The 23,014-nt window shown below is 41.2% G+C and overlaps 1 protein-coding gene across 1 annotated transcript; it reads left to right on the forward strand.

The window, feature by feature from the left end:
- Positions 1-4,697: 4,697 nt before the first annotated feature.
- LOC140933622 (protein-glutamine gamma-glutamyltransferase K-like) lies at positions 4,698-21,296 on the forward strand. The gene is made up of 15 exons (XM_073383227.1): positions 4,698-4,972; positions 6,820-6,864; positions 8,472-8,605; positions 9,364-9,546; positions 10,569-10,829; positions 11,324-11,442; positions 12,903-13,010; positions 13,717-13,897; positions 14,411-14,546; positions 15,016-15,119; positions 15,483-15,728; positions 16,455-16,739; positions 17,870-18,030; positions 18,975-19,117; positions 20,619-21,296. Exons 1-15 carry the CDS (start codon positions 4,899-4,901, stop codon positions 20,761-20,763), a joined length of 2,325 nt encoding a protein of 774 aa, XP_073239328.1. The 5' UTR covers positions 4,698-4,898; the 3' UTR covers positions 20,764-21,296.
- Positions 21,297-23,014: the final 1,718 nt, after the last annotated feature.

The raw sequence follows: 23,014 nt of genomic DNA on the forward strand, positions 1-23,014 counted from the left end.
ACTAAGAAAAAAAGTTAAAGAATTTTAACGGTAAGTAACGCCTAGTATTTAGATGTCCTTTCTTTCTTCCCAGACAAATGAAAACAGTAACTGTCTAAATTTTTAAGACTGCACAATCCAATCTCATGAAAATTTCCAACTTCCAATCAACCTTTCTTGTTCCAATTGCTTGAATGGCTTAACTCCTCCCTATCCTTCATCTCCCCTCCCCTCCCCACCACCACCACCATTACCACTTCTGTAAGCAGTTCTCACTATGGATGTATAGGGCGACTCACCGCACAGAATTGTGTTGAAATTGAAAGCTAGGGATGCGTTTCTGAGTTAGTTCCTCAGACGTTACTTCGCCGGGAAACCATGGCCAATGGTGGCGTTGCGAAATGTCGGCTGTTTTCTCAGGCTAGGCAGGTATGTCAGGTATTGGAGATAGAACTCCCGTGAACAATTTACAAATGAAGCTTTTAATGTCTATACAAGCGCAAGCCCAGCTGTGATGACCTTTTTTCGGCATCTTCGTTAATCCAAACGCAGTTAAGGCTGATCAAACTTAGGCCGGAGGTATTGCCTCTAAAATTAAGTCCAGCAGTAGGTCAGCCTTAAGGGCTAGGGTGCAGGAAAGGCAAGTGGATAAGTATGCGACTTTAGGTAATACGCCCGGCGGCTTTAACGTTCAGTTATTGGTGAGAAGCCGACGAGGAATAATGGCAAACAATAACGTGATCTTTTTAATTCAGAATAATGGCATACGTAATGGCTCTTAATTTGGGGAGGTGGTATTAATAATAGAGTATGATAACCTGAAAATGGCATTTTGGAATTGGAATATAGCTGGCGGAATAATGGAATAAAGAAAAATTTTCAGGTACTAGAATATCAGGAACACTCCATTTTCATTTCTCTCTACTCTTCCCGCAATATACCGCTACAGAGTAAGCAAACGGTAAATACTGAAAGTACATTTACCATTAAATTGCATCGGTTACACAAACAGATTGTGTGCCCGTTATTGTGGAAGTACATGCAAGGTTTATAATTGCCTGGGCCGCTTGTTCCGGCTCTCGTCGCTCTCCGTTTTTGCTTCTGTTTCATCGCCTTTTTTCCTTTCCCCCACTACGGAGCCTAGTCAGGATAGGTTTTGAACCAGGGATAGTTTGGACCTTTCTTAACTTGATTTCGTTCACTCTTCCGAGGTTTAATTCGGTCAGAGACAGTACATGTACAATCGAAAAGCTTATTAAAAAGAACAATCTTCTGACTCCATAATAAAGACACCTCTCTATTTCAGACGTTACCTCAGTCTATATTTAAGTACACCCCCGCATTGCTGAAAGTTGGAAGTGTTCCTTTAATTTCGAACGTAACTAAACTATACTACTCCACGGAAAAAGTCCTAGGTCTCCTGGCATCCCGTTTTGAGACAGTAAAAACTAATAAGAGAGCCAAAAGGATGGGAAGGCTAGAAAAAAATCATTCGGCTCGGCTGCTGTGGTAGTCTAGAATTTATATTTTCATCATTTACATGATAATAAGCCAGGTGAAGACACTGTAAATTTGCATAAAATACATAACTCAACCCCGAATCAAAAATCATTGTTACAGTGTAAAAGGTCGAGAAAGAGATTGAAATGGGAACAATATTCATTTGTTGAAAATGTGCTTCGAGGATAATTGTCGGAAATTTTGTCCTGCCTTATATATAACGGATTTAATGGTTACTTAAAACAATTAAAGGCAAAAAGACCAAAACTAAAAGCCGTTTCTTATGAGCGCCTTGTGACTCAACGGAGCGAAACATTTGTGAGTGCCAGAGGTTTTTCATGCCTGGTTTCTGGGGCCTGTCAAGTCTGCCAGGAGCAGTTTTATCGCTCGTAGCTTCGGCCCTGGCCCAAAATATCTCGGCCTGCGGCCGACGCCAAAAAACTCCGTTGGACGAGGGTAAACACGCTTCCAAAAGACCATTGAAGTGTTTCAACTCATAAATTAAATCTTAAAATACACTTATCTACTTCAACTTGAAACCTTTGTTCCGAGACTTTTTTTAAGGGCATTGGTACAAAAGACTTTAGTATATATTAAGTTCTAGAGTTTGCTGGAGTCTTAACAAGATGTGTCGTTGAGCACAGATTACCTTGAGTCTAAAGTTTTCAGCTCACACAGACTGATCATGGTTTGCGGGAAAAGCTTAAGTTCGAAATTCAGAGATCAGGGAAGGATCGGGAAACACCGTGACGAATGAGCTTAATTTAAAGCGATCACCATCGCTTTTGCCTGAAATTAATTTCGTGAAAAAATGAAAAGCTTCGATCTGAGATCCACGATTCACTCTAGTAAATAATTACCACCCTAACACTGTCTACCGTAATATCCTTAATAACTTACCTAAAATTTGTCCTAGGAGATGTAGGCGAAGAATCACCTTCAGGCCTTCGCGAAACCATAACTACAGCCGCAGTTGACGGAAGACGACAGCAGCGCTATGTGTTAATATTTTTAGCCGTTGTTTTGAATTTGCCAACCTACAAAAACGTATGTTATGTTTCTATCCATTAATTGTATTCTCCTACTGCCGTAGTAACTGACAATAGACGAGAGAGCAATTGTTTTGTATTGCACCTGGTACTGCACCATAGGGACCATCCGCTCCTCGCTCCTCGCGGACGTTGCGAGGCAGAAACTTAGTCCCGAATCTCTCCGCGCTCTATTTATCTCTTTTGCTTCCGCTAGCGTTTCCCTTGAGCGCCTTATGATATACTGCGAAATTATGGCTCCTCGCACTCGCGTCTTTCTTAGCGTGAGGCTCTCGCGTGGTTTCCGGATATATGTCGATCAAGTCTGCAGGGGCACCCAACGGCAATTTTCGGGAAAATATCTGTTCGGAAGACGATTTGAGAACTAGAATTTTCGGAACATTTGTTGTAAAATTTCTTGCTTGCCTGCCTCTCCTAGGATTTTCGAACATCTACAAAATGGTATAATTACCCACTTTAAACGCATATTTACCCTAAAAAAGGCCACCTAGAATTTTCGGGAGCCTTTTCCTGGCTAAAATTTTCGAAAAGGTAAGTTTTGATCCCTATAATTTTCGGATCACTAGACTTTCAGCTAGGAAATCCGAACAGATGAAAAGTTTTTAGGGGATAAAAATATACCCATATCTAGCTTTTAAATACTAAAATACGTTCAATAATGCTATGTTAAGTGGTTTTGAACTATATCCTCGTTGGGTGCCCCTGAGTCTGCCACTAACGGCTCCATTGCTCAGCCCGAAGATTGTCTTGGCCTGCAGTAGTCTGTTACACAGCCGTTCTTAGTGTCGTCACGCAGCGCTCTTCCAGGAGTGTGCGTGACGACATTAAAAACGGCTGCCTAGCAGGCCTGCAGCCGACCTCACAAAAGCCAGAGTAAACTCGCTTGCACGTAGAAAATACCCGCCGCACGCGAGAAAAACCTCCGGTACCCAGGGTAGCTTCCAAGCGATAGTTGAAGTGTTTCAACTCGTAAATCAGACTAATCTGTCTAATACACTTATCCACTTCGACCTGAAGCCTTTTTCCAGTTCTTTTTTTCATGGGCATTGACTGCTACAATCTCGGATAGAGTTCGCTTCTATTTGCACAGATGTTTCAAACGTGCAAAAAGACAATGAAATGTGGCGTTTTGCATTTCTATGAGTCACAAAGCAGAAGACATTTGGAGCCCACGAGAAAGTTATCAAAATCACGAATTAGTTTCCTCTCTCTCAGCCAGAATCTTCTTATCGGGCTCTCTTCTTTTACCTTTGCTCGGGCTTCACGCCTTCAAGACTCTGTCAAGATATTATTACGAGAAGACTGTTCTAGATGATGTTGGTTGATACTATTCGGATGGAAATAGAGTATGAATAGCTCAGAATTAATATCTCATTAGCATCTTATTACCTTGAAGTGTTAGTACTGGCCACCACACCCGTCCCACAATGTGACCTGCAGTTCTGGATCGTTCTTAATTTCAGAATCTTTACCTCTCGAGGGCACTTTTTATCACTTTTAACGCTGTGAAGATACTGAGTTTTACGAGGATCAGTTACTCCGAGATGATATCAGTAGCGTTGGTTTTCAGAGATGAAAAGTGACGCTTCAGTAAAGAATAGCTCAGAATATTTACATCTTATTAGCATTCTCATTCTGTACCAGCTACGAATTATAAAACATTACACATACGTTTTAAATGAGTAAGATCGAGGTAAGACGCAGAAAAGGTCTTAGTGATTATACAAGTGCAGTAACAGGATTTTTGTCTGAGTCATGCTATACATGTAAATAGCATTTTCAAAGTATTCTTGAACCTTCTTGAAAAAACGATGCATATTCTTTATTATATTCAATGAATTTCAATTCCATATTTGCACATTTTATATTGTCCACGTTTGAATCAGAGTGTCTGCTGCTTGGTAGTTCTGATTAAAGTAAATCCCCACTTGTCCGCACTTCCATCAAACTGAGTAGGCTTAGCTTGTTAGCAGAGTAAAATAAACATTTTTCAGACTGTTATTATTGTCATTTTTTATTTTGTCGGCCAGTCAGCTTTCCAGAGCATTCCATAATTGGACTCCATCACTTCAAATATTGATCCCGAAAAGAACGGCCATTGTATTGGTACTGGTTTAAATAAGCCGGTCGGTTAGTAAAGAAAAGATCCCAAACTACCAATCGACTCGGTGGTTTATATTCCCAAGAGAGACATGAAAACTCGATGGAGTACCACCGTCGGTAAATTCAATTGAACTTGCCTCGCAGCCACGCTTTATTCTTTTGTCACGTACGTGTGAGCCTCGTTGCGTGAAAAGCGTCGCTTCAGCTTTTAGAGAGTGTGCTCGTAGTCGCGCAAATCTAAAGAGGTTTTTAAAAGACTAATAGAGAATGCCACGAAGAAGCACTCGTAGTTCAGGAGGTAGTTCAGGAAAACCTCCAAAATCTCCTGCAAGCAGTCCAGAGTAAGTATTTAAGTATTTTATTATGAAATATCCGCGTGTTTATTTGTTCACCAATATTCATAGGCTTGCAACAGTTTTGCAATTTAGCATCTTAAATGGTCCATTCTCGCTTCTCTCTTTATCGATTGCATTTAGATATTAGGAACCTTTTCCCTCACTTATTTACCAAGCTCTCGATGTAAAAAATCTAACGCTCGCAGTTCGCTCTCGTGAAAAAATTTGAGCTCGACTTGTAAGCAAGTCTAATTCATACTCTCCGTTCAGTTATATATGCAAATTGCCGCATGGTTAACGTCTGGCTGCGGGGTTTCCCGGTTTTAAGCGCATCTTAAATGTACAGGAACCAGTTATGGCTCTGCAAAATGTTCTCTAACAGGCCTTTTTTTTGTTTTCTGTCGCAAGCATGTAAATGTTTATTTGGAAAGTTATTTCCGCCTTTGTCTCGTATGTTCACATTTGGTCCATTTGAATGGTTCAGTGACTGGGTTTGCAAAAGTGAAACTAAGTACATTATTCATGAAAAGTTGTATCAGTCATGACAGATTTAAAATTGGAGGGAGGATGTTAAGTTTGCCTTCTGAATTTCGTTTATAATTGAACGATTTGGTCTCGTTTCTTGGCTCCGGGCGACCAGTTTTCAATTTTTGGCGACCGTGACAAAGCTAGAAGGGCGCGGCTCATGTCAAGGCAGGTTTTACGCGTCACTGAATATTACATACGGTGTATTTTTTTTTTACTTAACCACTAAGACATCAAAGACTTACATTATGAAAGTTTACTCGCCACACACTAAAGCTAGAGAGACTTCCGCGTTCACAGTAAAAGTAAAGAAACCTCCCGCGCAGATTTGCGTGTAAGTACAATAATTGAGACTGGATTGTAAATCCACTTAATCCCATCTTGACGACCCGATGCTGTTGAAATTTACATAACACGCTGTATCAGGCAATAAGCTTTATGGCCGGAGGCGAGATAGGAACGTGTGACGAAGCCGAAAGGATGTCTCGATCCTCTCCCGCTCGTGCCCTCTCGCGAACGAGGTTGAGAATGTCTGCGTGGGAGGCATCCTCGGAGAAAGTGAATTTGAGTGTAAAGCCTTGTTTCCAAATGTAATAAATATATATATATTCCCGACTGTAAAATCAGCCTTGCTTCTTTTGTTTTATATTTTCACTTATTGCTGATTAGATCTTACTTTATTAGGATCCGGTCCTTGTTTTTTCTAAGCTGGTTCTTGCTTCAAAAATTGAATCTTATCGGAAGCTGTCTGCCTCAGATTTTTACATAATAACCCCCGGACGTACGGACGTACGAGGGAGGTGGCAACCACACCCCCGCCCCCGCCCCCGCCTCCTCTGAGGTTTTTCTGAGTTTTTTTCAAGACGATAAAACATCAGTACCTGACGTTTTCACCGCTCTGTTGTTAACAGTGCTCAAGAAAATATAGCGGTACCCTAAAATCTAGACAATATTCACTTTGCCGTGTAAACGGACATGTTCAGAGTGGTTCCCAAAACGTTCGTTGTGTAAACCGCGCTTAAGTAGAGACGGTCCGTTCTCACTTAATTCATACTCATCCCCAGAGCCCCCTGTTCTTCTTGGCCCGCGGGGGTTGCTCTCGGAAACGTTAATATACTTATAACATTCACTACAAATAACATGGTCATCTTGAATTTTAGCCTGCTTGAAGCGAGTCTCGAAAGAACTCGCCCGAGGGCGGCGAAGCACTCGTGTCAGTCCTTTCGCGTGTAGTTCTCGCTTGATGTCTCGCGACTCCCCCAAATTGAGACATTGCTTGTAGGCTGCTTGAACTAGACTGTGATTCCCTTTTGTTCATTTTTTAACAGGTCTAAACGACGAAGGACAGCTGCTGACTCTGGACAGGACGAATAGTAAGAGAATTTCAAAGTTCTAACTAATTTATGAATATTAAGTCTTTATTCACTCCTTAAAGTTTATTATTGTCCATATTAGGTGTTACTTTCCAACAAAATTGTAAATACAGTAGTCACGTGCGCGCGAAGTCATTATTCGTATTAGGATCTTTACGTGAGGAAGGAATGTCCCAGGAGGAAGTAGATCACCTTTTTAACGCAATAGTTTTACCAAATTTTTCTTACGCTCTGCCGGTTTATGGTGCCTCAGATTCCGACCTTTCTGTAATACAGAATTTTTTAGACCGGTGTATGAAAAGAAAGTTTGTGTCCAAGAATGTAAATATCAGGGATTTGCTAGAGAAGGCGGACAAGACACTCTACAAAAAAAAGATCGAATGACCCCGAATGCCCGTTCTTCCAGTTTTTACCTAAGGAAAAGAACATGAGGTACAATCTTAGAAATACGTCAGTCTCTGTCCCTAGAATCTACACTGACCGGTTTAAGAACGTTTTTAGTAACAGAATAATTTTTAGCTATGATATGTAAATAGTTTTTTGAGTTTATATTGTAACTTAGGATATGTGATTTTATCTTAAGAAATAAAGATTATTATTATTATTTATTTATTATTATTATTATTATTATTATTATTATTATTATTATTATTATTATTATTATTATATTTATTAGTTTTTGTAAGGGACCTGATGTAATCAATGATGTTCCACGAATTTACGGGGCGGTGGGCGGTTTTGGTGGGGAGATGGTGTCTATTTCTTAGTTTCCTGGAACGCTCTTTATTAAACGGAAATCACGCCCTTAAAAAATAAGACCTACAAATTTTCTCATCGTGTGATCAAAGCCGTTATGTAGCGTAAGCTTTCCGTACAGTAGAATGGTCAATAAAAACGTTAGCCTGCGAACGGCAGACGTTTCTCCTCGCTCATCAATTCGTGGAACATCATTGATTGCATCAGGTCCCTTACAAAAACAAATAAATATGGACGATAATAAACTTAAGAAGCTTACTAGATTGCAGAATAGAGACAAGGAATGAATAAAGACTTAATATTCACGTCCCCGTGCGGCGATGAGCGAGGAGAAACGTCTGCCGTTCGCAGGCTATAAAAACGTGCGACTCAGTTGCTTTGAAACATTGCTCAGTGCAAACAAGCTAAAGAGCGACGTTGCGAGTAGTTTAACCACCCACGAATGAAGTCAGTCATGCGGCAATTCAGGTTGTTGCACGTTGCGAAAAGTTATTGTGCTGCAGAAAGTTGAGAGTAGTTCTATTTTTTGCAATAAAATCTGCACATGTTGTGCATTTGAAGAACCGCGGCCTAAGGCATATTAACTTGTTATGCAGCAAATGACCTAACTCCGCATGTGTATGGCGTGACTCCTGGGTAATTTTATCCAATCGGAACACACGACTCGTTTTGCAGCAATGTCACAATTACGGTACTTACAAAACAAGTGGCATCTTTTTTATGGCTGTTTTACTGTAGTCTTACAAACGATCCCGAAATTCGCAAATGTCATTTTAGTTTCAATTGACGTTCATGTGAAGTTCCACCAAAACCTTATGTTGCAAATTTCTAAGGGAACTCTTTTTTGTCAGTGTTGACTCAAGAAGCCATGCGATGTCCAAAATGGGTGCCAGTGAAGGTTTGGAAGGGAGGACAAAGGTGTTATCTGACGACAAGTTTAGAGCTTTGAACAAGGCTCTAAATGTCGACAAGAAGAAACCCCAAGGTATGACGATAAATATCCCGATGAAGAACATAGTGTCTGTATTACAGCGATGTTTTTATTGCAGAGGTACAGATAGTGCGATTATATCATTAGGCACCAAGAGAGTTGTCCGTCAGTAATAATAATATTACACAGCCATAGTCTCACATGGCAGTATTTAACAATTATTCCTCGAGCCCGAATGGGCTCTGAGTCAATAGCGGCCTCACGGGCTTTTGACTCAGAGGCCATGAGGGCGAGGGAAATAATTGTTTTAGTAAAATCCAACTAGTTGGTCAAAGATATCAGGAAAAAAAATTAAGCTAGATAACGCTAGACTTAAATCCTTTTTTGCCGCCAAAAAGCCGGCGCTTTTCGCTACTAGTGGGATATAACATATAGTAGTAGCTCAACCAATCAGAGCGCAGCATTGATAATAGACCACTAGCTGGATTTTACTAAAAGACCATAGACTCGGCTAGAGTATAGAATGAAAGCGCAGGGAGGAATAAAACGCTCTGAATGCAATTGAGCTCTAGTATGACTCCACCCCAAAAGCCACGTGACGGTAATGGTGTTAATCATGTTGATCTACTAGGATTTTATCCGTTTTTTTGCCCTTTCTATGAAACATAAGGCGTTAGGCTAATCATACACTGTACTTTAAGCAACATATGGCCAGCACAAAGCAATGTTAAAACCACGTGACTGTGATGCATTCGGTCTTGATTCGATAATCACTATACAGTTATGTAGTAATGTTTTTACTATATTTACAGCATCTCAGCTGAAACCGGAGGAAGTTGATTTCAACGTAGAACAAAACCGCAAGGCTCATAGGACTGAGGACTACGAACACGAACAGCTGATCATCAGGAGAGGTCAGGAATTTGAAGTCACTGTGAAGTTTAACAGAGAGTACAAGCCGGATTCTGACGTCGTTGTTCTACAGTTTGTAACAGGTTTGTTTCATAAGCCTGCGTTTCAATTTTTTATTTATGTAACTACCAAAACCATTATCTCATATGGGCTCCTGCTCATATATGAAACACGATTCTCAACCTAAGAAAAGGTTACGAACGCGCAAAATTGAACGAAAAGCATGGGTACTGGGTGCATAATCAACTACCCAAGTTTAAAGTTTGCTCAGGTCAGTAAACAGACGGTCTGCGGCCAGTAGGTCACGCAAACATCCACCGTACTGGTAGCTATATCAAACCAAAGAACAGTTTTCTAGGCTCTTTCTTGATCTCTTGTAAACAGATCAAAAGCATTTGATTTTCTCCTCGATGTCGTAGTTTTCACTTCTGTTGAGAAAAGATGACCACAAGCTTTTTCCAGGCGTTCAGGAGAATGGCGCAAAATGGAGAGTGGAGGGTGCTGGGGTGTGGATAGCAGAAGAAAGGAGAAGTGAGAGAGGATGAAGATTCCTTCACCTTCTCTCCCTACCCCCACCACCTCGCTGTTGTTTCCTGCTCATTTTACTTGGCCCGTCCCCACAAACTGAACACTTTAAGCGTTGCCAGGCTCTCGGTCAGTGCACACGAGCAAAAAAGGCGGGCGTGCAAAGAAAAACCGACCGAGCGAAAAAGGGCGGGAAGAAGGTGGTTTTGGCCCAACTTTTCTCGTTACGTTCTCCCTACTATCTTACAGCCTAGAACAGGCTAGTTTATTTTACATCTATGTGTAAGTAAAGAGCAGCAGGTTATAGTTAGCACTTAATCCAACACTATTTACCCTCACTTCGGTAAACAATTCAGTTGTTAGACAATCCCACTTTTCCGGCGTTGAATTCAAAAGAATATTTTTTTGGTGATGCTATTTAACGAAACTATAACGACCCTGTAGACACGTACAGTTTATCTTGTCCTCTCTTTCCCACACAGCTGTGGGCTGACCAGATTTCCTAGAAGACCCAAACGCTCAAATTCAAATAAAATTTCCAATTCTTTACAATCTCTTTTATTCCAAATTGGTCTCATAGGGAGACGCCCTCAGGAAAGCAAGGGTTCTGTTATCCGCGCCTTGCTCCGCCAAACCCTTTCTACCAACCAGTGGGGAATGAAAGTCAAGAAAGTCAGCGGTAAAACCGTGAGTTTCACGGTCATGCCTTCAGCGAAAGCTATGATTGGTCAATACGAGGTGTTCGTGGAGACCATAATGAAGGACGGCGACGGAAGTAAATTGGTGTTTAGATACAAGGATGATGATAAAGTGTGCGTCCTGTTTAACGCTTGGTGCAAAGGTTAGTGAGACTCATACTGCCTTATAACCTCAGCCAGTGGAACTTCAGTATGACCAACGAATTTGTAACGAACACCTTTGTACAACGAATGACATTACTCAAGTCGAATATTACTCTTTTTCTGATTGGCCTTAGTTGTCGGGTTGATAATTCATACCCTGATAGCACTGACTCGAATTGACCATATTAACTTCAGTCACTGAACTTAGTCATGCTGGTGACTTTGCAAAGTTAGGCACCTATTTGTAACGCTACAGTTATAGCGGCTAATAATGTCAATTCGCGGCATCACTGTTTCCAAATGGAGGCATGCAGTACCTGTAATAAAAAACTGCAGTTTACTTTACCATAAGAAGTTCATTGTCTTAAAGATGTATGCGTACAGCTGTACTGTTATAAAATGAGATCGTCGGAGTCAGATTATTTAAACTTATCACCGGTTCTCTTTACAATACTCACCGTTTGATCCTTTTCCGTTGTTTTTGTATATTCAGATGATGTGGCGTACATGGAAAACGATGTGGAGCGGAATGAATACGTCTTAGCTGATACTGGTAACATCTGGGTCGGGAGTGCCAGGCATAATACGGGAATACCTTGGACTTTCGGCCAGGTATTAAACGGTTACAGTTAGAGCGGTTTTCATTTGAGTGTCGAAAAGTAATTGGTTTTGCACTTTCTACACGATGCGATTGGCTTAAAAGATTCGCGCCACCTTTTCATCCAATCAGAAGTAAAACCAAAGCCAATTGTGACGCGCTCGCATGCATTTTCCCGCGCTTTGCGTCAGCCACATGTAATTACTTCGAGTTTTGATTGGTTGAATGTATTGTCTGTGTCCTATGTGATTGGCCAGAGTAATTACTTTGGTTTTGGTTTTACGACACTCAAACGAAAACCACTCTAATTCTTTCTCAATCCTTAATATCCACTTAAAATTCTCCAGACTGATCTCCACACGTTTCCTCAAAGACCTAGATGATCGTGATTGTCAGAACTCTTTTCTCTTTTTGATGCATTGAAGTTGTTGGAAGAAATTATATTACCGTAAATCCTCCATAAAGCCTTGCCCCTCTTAAATAACCCCCCTCCCTCTAATAAGCGCCCTCCCCCTTTTCAGGGGAAGAAGTTACTAAGTCCCCCGCCCCCCTTCACTCCCTTAATTATCCTTCACTAATAAATGATAGACTGTATTAATCAATCACGACAGTAAAAAACTTCTTGTCGACTGACCCGGGATGGTTTATTTACCAATTGGAAATTCGGATTTGATTCTGATCCTCGGCTGCATGACCTCCAGTTTTCTTGTACTTGAGCTGAAGTTCCACTTTTTATTCTATTTCTTTATGGAGAAGTGATAGCATCGTCTCTTCTAAATTTTAATTACAGCCCCCTCTCCTCTCAAATAAGCTCCCTTCTCTAGTAAGCCCCCCCCCCCCCCCCCTCACCCCCCACTTTAAATGGGCTTGAAATAAATAAGCCCCCCTGAGGGGCTTAAAAAGAGGATTTACGGTAATGTTGGTCACTCTTGGGACCGTTGTTAAGCAGGTAACCCTATAAGATGCATGGAAACCTCCTTAAAAACCGACATCGGCTGTTCGTCAGCCATTTATATCGACTGTTTTTTTTAAATGGGCATGCACCTCCCTAAAACGGAGACCGTAACGACACCTTGCCTTACTCTTTGCAAGACAGACACCTGTAAGACCGTACGGTCTCTTATTGAAAGCCGTAACGGTTTCCGTCTTACAGAGTTAACTGTATAGCTTTCTTCTTCATCATTTTGCGTCGATGTGTTATTCAATTGAAAAAAAAAGCGTAGAATTGTTGTAATTAGTTAAAAGACAGCCTTCCTTTCTCTCTCCTCCAACCTCTTTAAAATGTTTGAATCCTTTTTTTTTTCTCTTTTATACGAACGCTTGTATAACTCTAATATGATTTGTAAATATAAAAAGTTTGTTCTCATTTCATTATTAAACCTGTTATACCTGGAGTACAGCCAAGTATTCTTTGTTTCTGTGACATGTTTCCTACGTCGACGTTTGTTAATTTTTTTTCTCCTTGCTACTCTAGTTTGAAGATGTCGCTCTAGATTGTGCTCTCTGGCTTCTAAATAAAGCACATCTATCTCCATTTGGAAGGGCTAGTCCAGTCTCTGTGGTGCGAGTTATCTCAGCCATGGTAAGTATTAGAATCTCATTTGGCCTCTCCTTAGGAAGGCACCCGATCAATGAGGAATTGTTGTTTTGTGTCTACAACATCGCTGGTTGTGTATGTAAAGGACTGGTATCCAGGTTATATTGACCTAATTGGCGCTGATGGGCTTTACAAGTCTGGCTCAGTATCCTTGCCGTTAAGGAGTGTTGATGCGAGGACTACGTCTCGTATCCGACAAGCTGAGTTAGAGTGGATGTTAAAAAAATTGCCCAATAGCAGGTGCCTCACGGAGACGCAAGCATAAAACACAGCACCGCAAAATAGAGCGATTTCCAAGTACATAAGCTTGTGTGCACGCTAGCGAAATAGGAGACAAAAGCTAAAGCACAAGTTCAGGAAACCAACACATGGTACAGTTGCAGCTCAACCCCTCTTCACCCTGCTGTGTGGGATTTTATATATCTAATTTGTTTTGGTTATTTCTAGCGCCAATCGTTTATTCGCAACCCAGAATCGAACCCAGGCCTTCCGTATGCTAACCTCTCTAACGTACCACTACGCTATCAAACGGACCCGCCAAATTTCCGAAGAAATTTAAGCACACATCTAATATACTATCTTTCATTAACTGATACATCTGTAACAGGTGATCGTAACCCTTACCACAACTTTTAACGATAATTTAACTTGGTCTTATACGGTAAGCCTTTTTGTGAATTTCTTTATGTAGGCTAATTACAATGACAGCGATGGGGGCATCCTGTTTGGTCGTTGGACGGAGACATACCCCGAAAACTCTACCAAGCCAACCGCTTGGACCGGAAGTGTGGAAATATTAGAAAAGTTTTGGAAGAGAAAGTTCAATGTGAAGTACGGACAATGCTGGGTCTTCTCTGGATTGGTGACAACATGTGAGTATTTAAAAGAATGGTTGTCCACATGTTGTGCGGACAATCGGACGAAAAGAGCGAACTGGTGTTTAACTTATAAAAGCCTAGGATACATCAGCACCTGAAACGTGCGTTAAAAAGAACGTGGAGACCGTCTTCAACATAAAACGGTTAAGATGGCTGAAGCCACACCGGCAGTTACCAATTAGAAGGTAACTAGGATTACCGATTCAAAGTATCGGTGATGATGATGATGATGATGATGATGATGATGATGATGATGATGATGATGATGATGATGATGATGATGATACCAGATTCCAATGTTAAACGAGCCGCGAACTCCTTCAAACTAGAACGTATGCGGCCTTTTGTCTTAAGAGTTGTAGTCTTTTCGATGGAAACCTTAGAGGAACTAAGAACAATCTTCTCATGTCTTTTCTTAACTAGATGAACTTATTTATTTATTTATTTATTTATTTATCTATTTTAATTTGTATCCCGTACATAAACATATTCTTTCTCTTCTATCAGTGTTGCGAGCATTGGGTCTACCCACCCGTAGCGTGACAAACTTCGAGTCAGCCCACGACACGGACGGCAGCATGACTATCGACTTTCATTTTGACGAAGAAGGGAATCCTTTGGACGATCTCAATGATTCCATCTGGTGAGATCCCAATTAGCAGAGTTATCGTTTCCTTTTTCTGTCTCTCCCTCCGTTTTTCAATCTCGTTTAATGACTCTTTGATTAGTCCACTTGGGGGTCTAGATTAGGCTCTACTCAAAAGCTGAGAATTATTAAAAACGTTTACCGACAGCTGGGAAATGACGTTTTGTTCAACCAAAGAGATCGAAGATCTATAGAATTTCCTAACAGCTGCAAACTGGGCTAAAATTTTAGATAATAGTTAAGAAATCGCCACAGCTTAACTTATAGTTGAGATATATTTCAGCGCTCTCATCTAGATCCTTGTCATCCTCGATTATCTATACTTGCCGACACAGCAAATGCGATTTAAAAAAATCTGCACTGGTAAAAACTGATAAGACAAGAACACTAGTTATTGAGGCTTAAGGTTTTCCTCTTAATGGAAAGGAAGTCAGAAATATTTTACCTCTCACGGGGTCATTCTCAGGAACTTTCACGTCTGGAACGAGTCATGGTTCAAGCGCACTGATTTACCAGACGGACATGATGGATGGCAAGCGCATGATGCCACTCCCCAAGAGACTAGTGAAGGTATGTGTTTTCATACTGTTTCTTAAAAGAAACCTCCCCTGTCATAAGAAATTGACCCTTCTGAGAACTCGTTTCGTCACGTTGCCATGGTAGCAAAATTTTCTGGATCTAACCTTGGTCCCGCAAATAATGCGGGGAAAAAAAACGAAAAAAGTGACATGTATGACTTTACTGTGCCTGATTGCACTCAGGAACAAAACGGTAGTCCATACTAATTTTCTTCCATCGTTCTACAATGCAAATGGTCGTCTCTGTCACGAAGGAATGTTAAGATCCAGCAATTTTGCTACCATGGTAACGTGACGTCAAACGTCTCCTCTCTATTGTGGCTGATGTTCAGTACTTTCGTTTTATTTCTCTCAGGTGTGTTCCGCTGTGGCCCGGCTTCCGTGAACGCAATTAAGAATGGAGAGGTGTATTTACCTTATGATACCGGCTTCATATTTGCTGAAGTGAACGGTGATCGCGTCTATTGGGACGTGGATGATGATGATGGTTCCATGAAGGCGTATTACATCGATAAGTATAGCATTGGCAAGTGTATCAGTACCAAAATGCCAGGTTCTAGCGCGAGGCTTGATGTGACCAGAGGTTACAAACATCCAGAAGGTAAATTATCTCGGTTTAGCATTTAAACTGTGAAGGATTTTGGTGGTGGTGTTGATGATGATGATGGTGATGATTATGATGATGATGATTATGGTGGTGGTGGTGATAATGATGATCGTTTTTAGCATAGTTCTTTAGAGTGAAGCGCAGCCTGTTGCTGAATTTACAAGGCCTGGTCATCTTTTGATAAGTAACTGCGGTCAGTTTAAGAATATGGCAAACAAATATGGACGCCGATTAACTTCATCGCTCATATTCATTTTCATTTAATTTGTCAAATGTTGGTGAAATATTCTGGAGTTGAATCCGCAAGGACCGTATCTAGGATTAGAAGAAGAAAAAGGAAATTTTTGTGTTGTGTTCTCTTACTTCATAAAGCGGGCGTGTTAAATTAGAAAGTTTCATGTCGCAGTCGTGCAACGACGGCTAAGAAATGTACAAAAAACCGTGATGCACGTGCAAAGTTGTTGTTTTGCTAATATAAACTTATTCCTTTTTACCCGTTTTCGTTGCCGTCGCCGTCGTCGTTGCTTAAGCTCCCTATTGTTGTAATCCAGAAATTCTGCTACCATGGTTACGTGACGTCACACTTCTCTCTATCACCTGAGGGAAGAACGCGAAGCGTTGAAAAAAGGGCCGATTCCCATACGATACGACATTTGTTTAAACTGCTAATATTGTACTCGACCCTCTCAATTTACACGCGCGCTTGTGTCCTGTTAACAGGCTCCCAAAAGGAAAGGGATGCTGTTGAATTCGCTAACAAGTTTAGCACCCGAAGAGAGTTCGACATTTACAAGGCAGACAAAGAGGACGTGCAGTTTTCTTTGCAAGTTGCTGACGATATCGATATCGGAGACAGCTTTGATGTCAAAGTCGTGGTGCAGAACAAGTCCAACGAAACGAGAACTGTGAAGTTGAACATCACTTCGTGTTTAGCTTTCTACACAGGAATGCCAGCCAGAGGACTTAAGCAGAAAAAAGACACTTTGCATCTTGCTGGGAAAGAAGGTACAGTCACACCCTGTTAACAGGGACACGGGGGGGGGGGGGGGGAGAGCGGGAGGGGGGCGATAGAAAGTGTAAAAGTTTGTTGTGGGATATATAACAAATCACTTCATGTTTGGTCCTTGGAGAAACTGGTTAATTTTGTTTCCCAAGAATCACAATTTTTTTCTTTGCCCCGCCTCGGAAAGTACTGTAAATCATTTTTTGCCGCCAAAAAGCCAGCGCTTTTCGCTACTAGTGGGTTATAACATATAGCCTAGTGGTAGCTCAACCAATCAGAACGCAGCATTTATTGTAGACCACTAGTTGGATTTCACTAATTAGCCGTTTTGGTCTGAAATAGGGTTATGGTTTGTGAACTCTAGTCCTTAGGTAAGCACGTATTCTGTATTTATGAAGGCCCATTATGCAACCTGCTTCATAGTGTGGAATTTTAAGCTCGAAATTTCGTACAGTTTTGTATCCTACTTAATAAAAGCGTACTGATAAGCATTACCTTTAACATTGGTCTGACCCAGGGAACTAATGATAAGGCAGGTCTGAAAAAGGGTATTGATTTAAGGGTCAGGTCTCAAATAGGGTATCAAATTTTTGATTAGGTCAGAAATAGGGTAGGGAAAATCACAGATTTTTGTCTGAAATAGGGGAAGGGTTTCAGGAAGCGTGCTGCACACCCCCACCCAATTTGTCTGGAAGTACCACCCCTCAGGAGTGTACATATGGCCTAATAGAGCGCGCTGCGGAGAAAACAGTTTCAAGCTATGAAAGGTTTGGACCCAGGAGTCATTTCAAAAGTAGGTTGAGTTTGATCGTCCGGGTGAACGTAGTCCTGAATAGGACTGTTGTTGTTGACAGTGAATGACGTTTCGACAACCTCTGCAGTAGTCGTCTTCAGAGTCAAAGTGAGTTGTATCACGTCAGTTGATGGTATTATACTCTGGCAAAACTAGCTATATCATGTAACCGAATTTGATTATCAATATCCTTGAAAATACGTACATGGAAAGCGCTTACTTACTAATTTCTCCTCAAAATTGATGTGTTATTGGAAAAACGGAAAATCCTTAATCTTATGTATATGTAGCTGTATGGAAGGTTGGTAATTACGTTTAATATTTATGTTTATCCCCTAGAAAAAAGCGTGATTTTAAAGATCGCAGCCGCAGACTACATTGGAAAGTTAGCGGCAGACGGAAACATTAAGCTGTTTATCAAAGGAACGGTCGCGGAGACGGAACAGAGGTTCGCTACCCAAGATGTGGTGGAAATGAGAAAACCGACAATGACCGTTACGGTAAGACCCTCCCCCCCCCCTCCCCCCATAGGAATGACGGTGTTATTGGTCTTAACCCTGAATTTTCTACGGAGAAGTGCTACTACGGCGACGTGACCTCAAAATCACCTCCAGTGACGTCACCACCCGAGTTGCAGTAAGGCTTTCCCGCCGGCTGAGCCTTGTTTTCGGGTAAAAGAAATGCCTTGATTTCCATACTCCTAAATACGTGATTATTAACCGGCATATGCTGCACCAGAAAACAAGGCTACGGCTGGCGGGAAAACCGTACTGCGACTTGCGTGGTGACGTCACCGGAAGTGATTTTGACGTCATGTCGCCGTGGTAGCATCCCTCCGTAGCGAATCTTAAATTCCCTAATATCCGTGGAATAATACGGCTTGGAGTACTTAAAGTCCAAATGACTATCGAATTAATCAGTATCGCTGTATCATTTAAGCTGGCTTCCACCTGACATTTAAGGGTCTGCGACGGTCTTTCGACCTCTGTGTCTGCGGATGTGGATATAATAATAGACGGCGGTGACTATTTGCCTCAATAAATTTGTCTTGTTATACACTGGTTCCAGATGGGTTTTTCTATTCGTGTGCCTCAAGCCACTTAGTGAAAAACATACCGTAGCTGTAGAACGAGGGTAGAATTGGTATCTCTTTTGGGTGAAAAAGTGAATTCAACCCATTCCTCCAAGGCGATCTTCTGATACCTTTTATGAGGCAGTGCACTGAACCACTCCCCCCAGAACGCAAACGGTGTTGCAGTCACATCAAACTGACTGAAGACAAACGAGGTCTTAGAGAACTATAGATCAATAATTATAGATGTTATTAAAAGTATAAAGTATTTGTCAAGCACTCAGTTTGATTATTAGCCCTTGGTTCTTGTAATTGGGCGACCATTTTCTTCTTCTGGCATTATATAAATTCTCTTTTGTGTAATCTTCTTAGGTGTCCCCGAAATCAGCAAAGAGAGGTGATTCGGTGCATGTTAAAGCGTTCTTCAATAATTCGTTGTCAGTGCCCCTGAAAAATGGAAAGTTCCATTTTTCGGTCAGCGGGATGTATCCTAAGTCAATGGAAGTTGACTGCCCGTGAGTATTCAGAGCGTTTTAGTGTTGTTTACACTGAAATTATGAATATATGAAAATCATATATGTGATCATGAACGGGGGAGTGAAGAATTACTTGAAGGAAGATCATCGCAGTTGTATACACAACTTCTGCAGTTGCGAAAAGAAATCCTGAAAAAAAATTCAGGCTTGTATGGGATTCGAACCCTTGACCTCTGCGATACCGGTGCAACGCTCTACCAATTAAGCTAACAAGCCAACTGGGAGCAGCTCGTTGAATTGGTTCGCCATAAACCCGTTAAAAGATGATGATGAAATTATGAATATATGAAAATCATATATGTGAACTGCGGAGCGTTATTGTTGTCCAGAGAAAGATGTAATGGCAATTAATTTCAGCCAGATTCTTTGCTCAGTCACCCTGGGTACAGATAATTAAATTAAAGGTTTGATATTGCAATGAGTACTTAGCAGCAAATTAATCACACTTTACACTTTAGCAGTCTTTAGTAGTTGTACGTGTGGAATGAACGGGAAATGAAAGACTTGCTGAACGAAAAATCTTGAATATGCTCTTAGCCAGTGGGTGTCTTTATATTCTATTAACCGGAAGATTTCTTTATTCGCGGTTTTTTTTTACTAAACGTTATTTGGTCAAGGCAAAATTTGTTTGTTTGTTTTTTTAATTGAGGAAAACGATTTTTTATTTTTGCTTTTGCAAGATTATAGGGAACTCGCTTGCGAACTCAGTGTCGAAGTGCGTTCAGGTGAATTCGGATTGGCTTAGAGTTGTTTCGATGCTCACAACGCACGTGCCACTTTAAACCTTTTCGGTATCATTTCTATCTCTTTTGTATTCACAATTTCGATTTATTACCCCCGCAAGTATTTTGCCTAGAGGGCGAAATCCCAAGGAGGCATCCTAGTAGCTCTCGCGTCTATAGGAAAGTACTTTCTGTTGAAATATGCAGTCTGAGAGTGCTTTGATCAAAGCTGCTTAAGTCGACCTGAATCAGTGCATGAAATCTTGCGATTTCTGCTTAATTTTATCCCATCTATTATAAGGAATAGGTTTATTTCATAGAGCCACACAAAGACCAAGTATGCATGCGCAATTTACCCCTGTGACAACGTAACATACAGAGCGGGGACAGCTGTAGTGTCAACCACCTTACTAGTTATAGATTTATAGCAGACAACTCAACGGCAGTTACGATGGGGTGCAGAATTATTTAAACCGACTTGGCTATTGCTTGATCAACCTCATTTCCTGAGGCTGCGATCCTTTTGGTCAGCCCCAAGGACCTCGAAAGCTCTGGGGACGAGATTGTTTGTAGAACGGCAAGTTGAGCACCAGATCACTCCTTTCCGCACGCCTTCGTGTCCTCATTTGACTGGCTGCGTTGTCTTCAGTTTGCAGTAAATCTGTATGAACTCATATCCCATGTAAGCATAAAAGTGGGTAGCTTTAAATACTTACTTGCCGTGTCAATTTCTCCTTTTTTTTTCTTTCTTTTTTCAGAGGACCTGTGGCTTCTAAGAAGGAAGCAAAGGCAGAGGTTTCCTTCACAGTGTCACGAGGATGGAGGACTTCAGTTGTGGTTAGCTTTACTTCAGATCAGCTATCTGGCGTCCGTGGAAATTCTGCCGTCAATGCCCAACGCTAAAGCGGCCACGGCCAGTAGTTTAAAGCATTCTTGAAAATTCATAGGGCTCTTTGCTTTTTGTGTGTATTTTTTCTTCAAGGTTTAAATGTTTTTGCTTGCGTTTTACAGATATTTTGCTTTCCTTTTTTTTCTCTCTTAAAAGGGGAATTAGCTTACGGTGGTGTTGTTGGGAGGTGACAGACGATTTTTTTATGAATCAAGCGTGGTAACATGCAAGGTTCTTCATGATATCTGTACAATCATTTTTATCGTATTAGTATTTTAATGCTTACATTCTTCCTTATTTCTTTTGTTTTTTGGCTTGAATTTTTAGCCATTTGCTTAATTGGTCTTTAGGGGACGCGTTCTTGTTTTACGTCTACCGTGTCTTTTTAGGTTCCATCCTTCATTGGAATTTTGATTTCATTAACTTTATAAACCATTTATTTTACTTAGTTTCAATCTTCTTTTTTTTCCGCATAAAACCTCTTCTGAATTGAGATTGTATACTCGAATAAATAAAGTGATATTCTTTCACGAATATCTTTATAATAGTTTCCTGTGTTTGAGTCGATTGTTCCGTTATCTTTTAACATTTCTAAGCAGTTAGTGTAGTATGCGAAAAACCCTCATGAAGGAAGACAAAATGCAAAGTGCATGAAAGAGGCCTAGCCTGTACGACGAGAGAATTAAAATTGCTACAGTATTTTGCATAAATTCAAGCTCCGAAGTGCGTCTAGCCTGCGTAGCAAGCGTTTCCGTTTGGTTTCGGAGCAAAGAAAGACCGAGGAACGGGATTCTCGGTTTCGGCCGCGCGAGAAATGAAACAAGAGCCAAAGGAGCCATTTTTCTCGCGATGTTTGACTCTCGCTCCTCCTTCTTTGTTCCTAAACCGCACGGAAACGCTTGCTACTCAGGCTAAAGCGCGTCCTGAGAAAAAATGAGAATTTAAATTTGATATTGATTCATTTCAGAAGATTTGCTAGAATAAGCTAGGACCTTTCTCCTGCCTGTGAGTTTATGTTGCTACGCAGGCGCCCAAGTGCATCAAATGAGTTTAAGAGAACATATTAAATACAATCAACAAAAGTGTTTTCTTCCCTTATAATTACCTGATATGGCTGAGAAGGCTCAAAACAGGTCTATGGCCTTACTTCAGAACACGACGGCACCGAATTTGCTTTGCGTCGAAAGAGCAATTTAGGGTTAACTTCTGTCTTGCGTGCACTTCCCTTAAAGCTTGGTGCACTAATTTTCAGTCTCCTCTCCTGAATTTTCTCTTGAATAACCCTGAACAAGAGCCATAATAGGCCTATTATGGCTCTTGCCCTGAATTACTTCCATCTCAGTGGGTTCCAGCCCTCGCTCCTAATTATTTTCTTCCGCGACGCGCAAGCCGGCAAGCCGGTCGAAAGCCGAAAAGCATCGAGCCGGCGCTAGACCCATCTTTCTCCTTCCTATTTTTTACGCTTCGGCCACACAGGATAGCTGAAGATAAGTCCGACAGTTAACATTTCAGAAACAAAATATACTATTATGGGAGATAAAAACCGGGACAAAGGGCGCTTTCCATTCAACCCAAAATTCCGGTAATTTCGGTTGGTACATCAAATGGAACGGACCATTTCGGTTTGGTCCGACCGGAATATACGGGACCAGCTTTGAAGGTGGTCCACTGTGACCGGTCTGGTCATTTCGGTCGGTCGGACCGAAATGTCTGGGCGCGATCCATTCAACCAAAATTCAGACCGGTCCGACCGGGAAAAGAGGACCACCTCAAAAGGTGGACCATTTTTTTCGAAACTTTTCCGGTTGGACCGAACCGATCCATTGAGTTTTGGACCGGAATTTCCGGAAACTTTGGTTGAATGGATCGCGCCCTCCATTTCCATTTGCCAAAATTGTTGTCCCCAGTACCGCTCTTTTCTATCCTGCTTACAAGACCAAGTAATTTCCAATGGAAAGTGAAGTGCTGTGAGTAAAGCATGACATCTCAAATAGTTTGAATCAGTTGCAATTTTTTTCGGATTTTTGATATTTGCCATTAACAGTGTCAAATAACTGACGCAACACGACACGTAGGTGAAAAAAGTGTGTGAAATCAAGCTACAATTGTATAAAAGTCCGTGAGAATCAGCGTTGTCTGAAACCTGTCGACGATATTGAACTAAAGCAATTTATCAATTAAGCTGAAATGAATACAACAAAGCCTGGCTGAATACAAATTGGCTAAAACACCGAATTTATTTACCGTACAGTTCCAGGAATTGCT

The sequence above is a fragment of the Porites lutea genome, chromosome 4 (genome assembly GCF_958299795.1).
Source record: "Porites lutea chromosome 4, jaPorLute2.1, whole genome shotgun sequence".
Lineage (NCBI taxonomy): Eukaryota > Metazoa > Cnidaria > Anthozoa > Scleractinia > Poritidae > Porites > Porites lutea.

Bases quoted from the DNA above. Each gene is read 5' to 3' on its own strand.
- LOC140933622 (XM_073383227.1), top strand. From the start codon at position 4,899: ATGCCACGAAGAAGCACTCGTAGTTCAGGAGGTAGTTCAGGAAAACCT. The intron at 11,443-12,902 runs GTATTAAACGGT...TTGCTACTCTAG, and splicing joins TACCTTGGACTTTCGGCCAG to TTTGAAGATGTCGCTCTAGA. The intron at 13,898-14,410 runs GTGAGTATTTAA...CTCTTCTATCAG, and splicing joins CTCTGGATTGGTGACAACAT to TGTTGCGAGCATTGGGTCTA.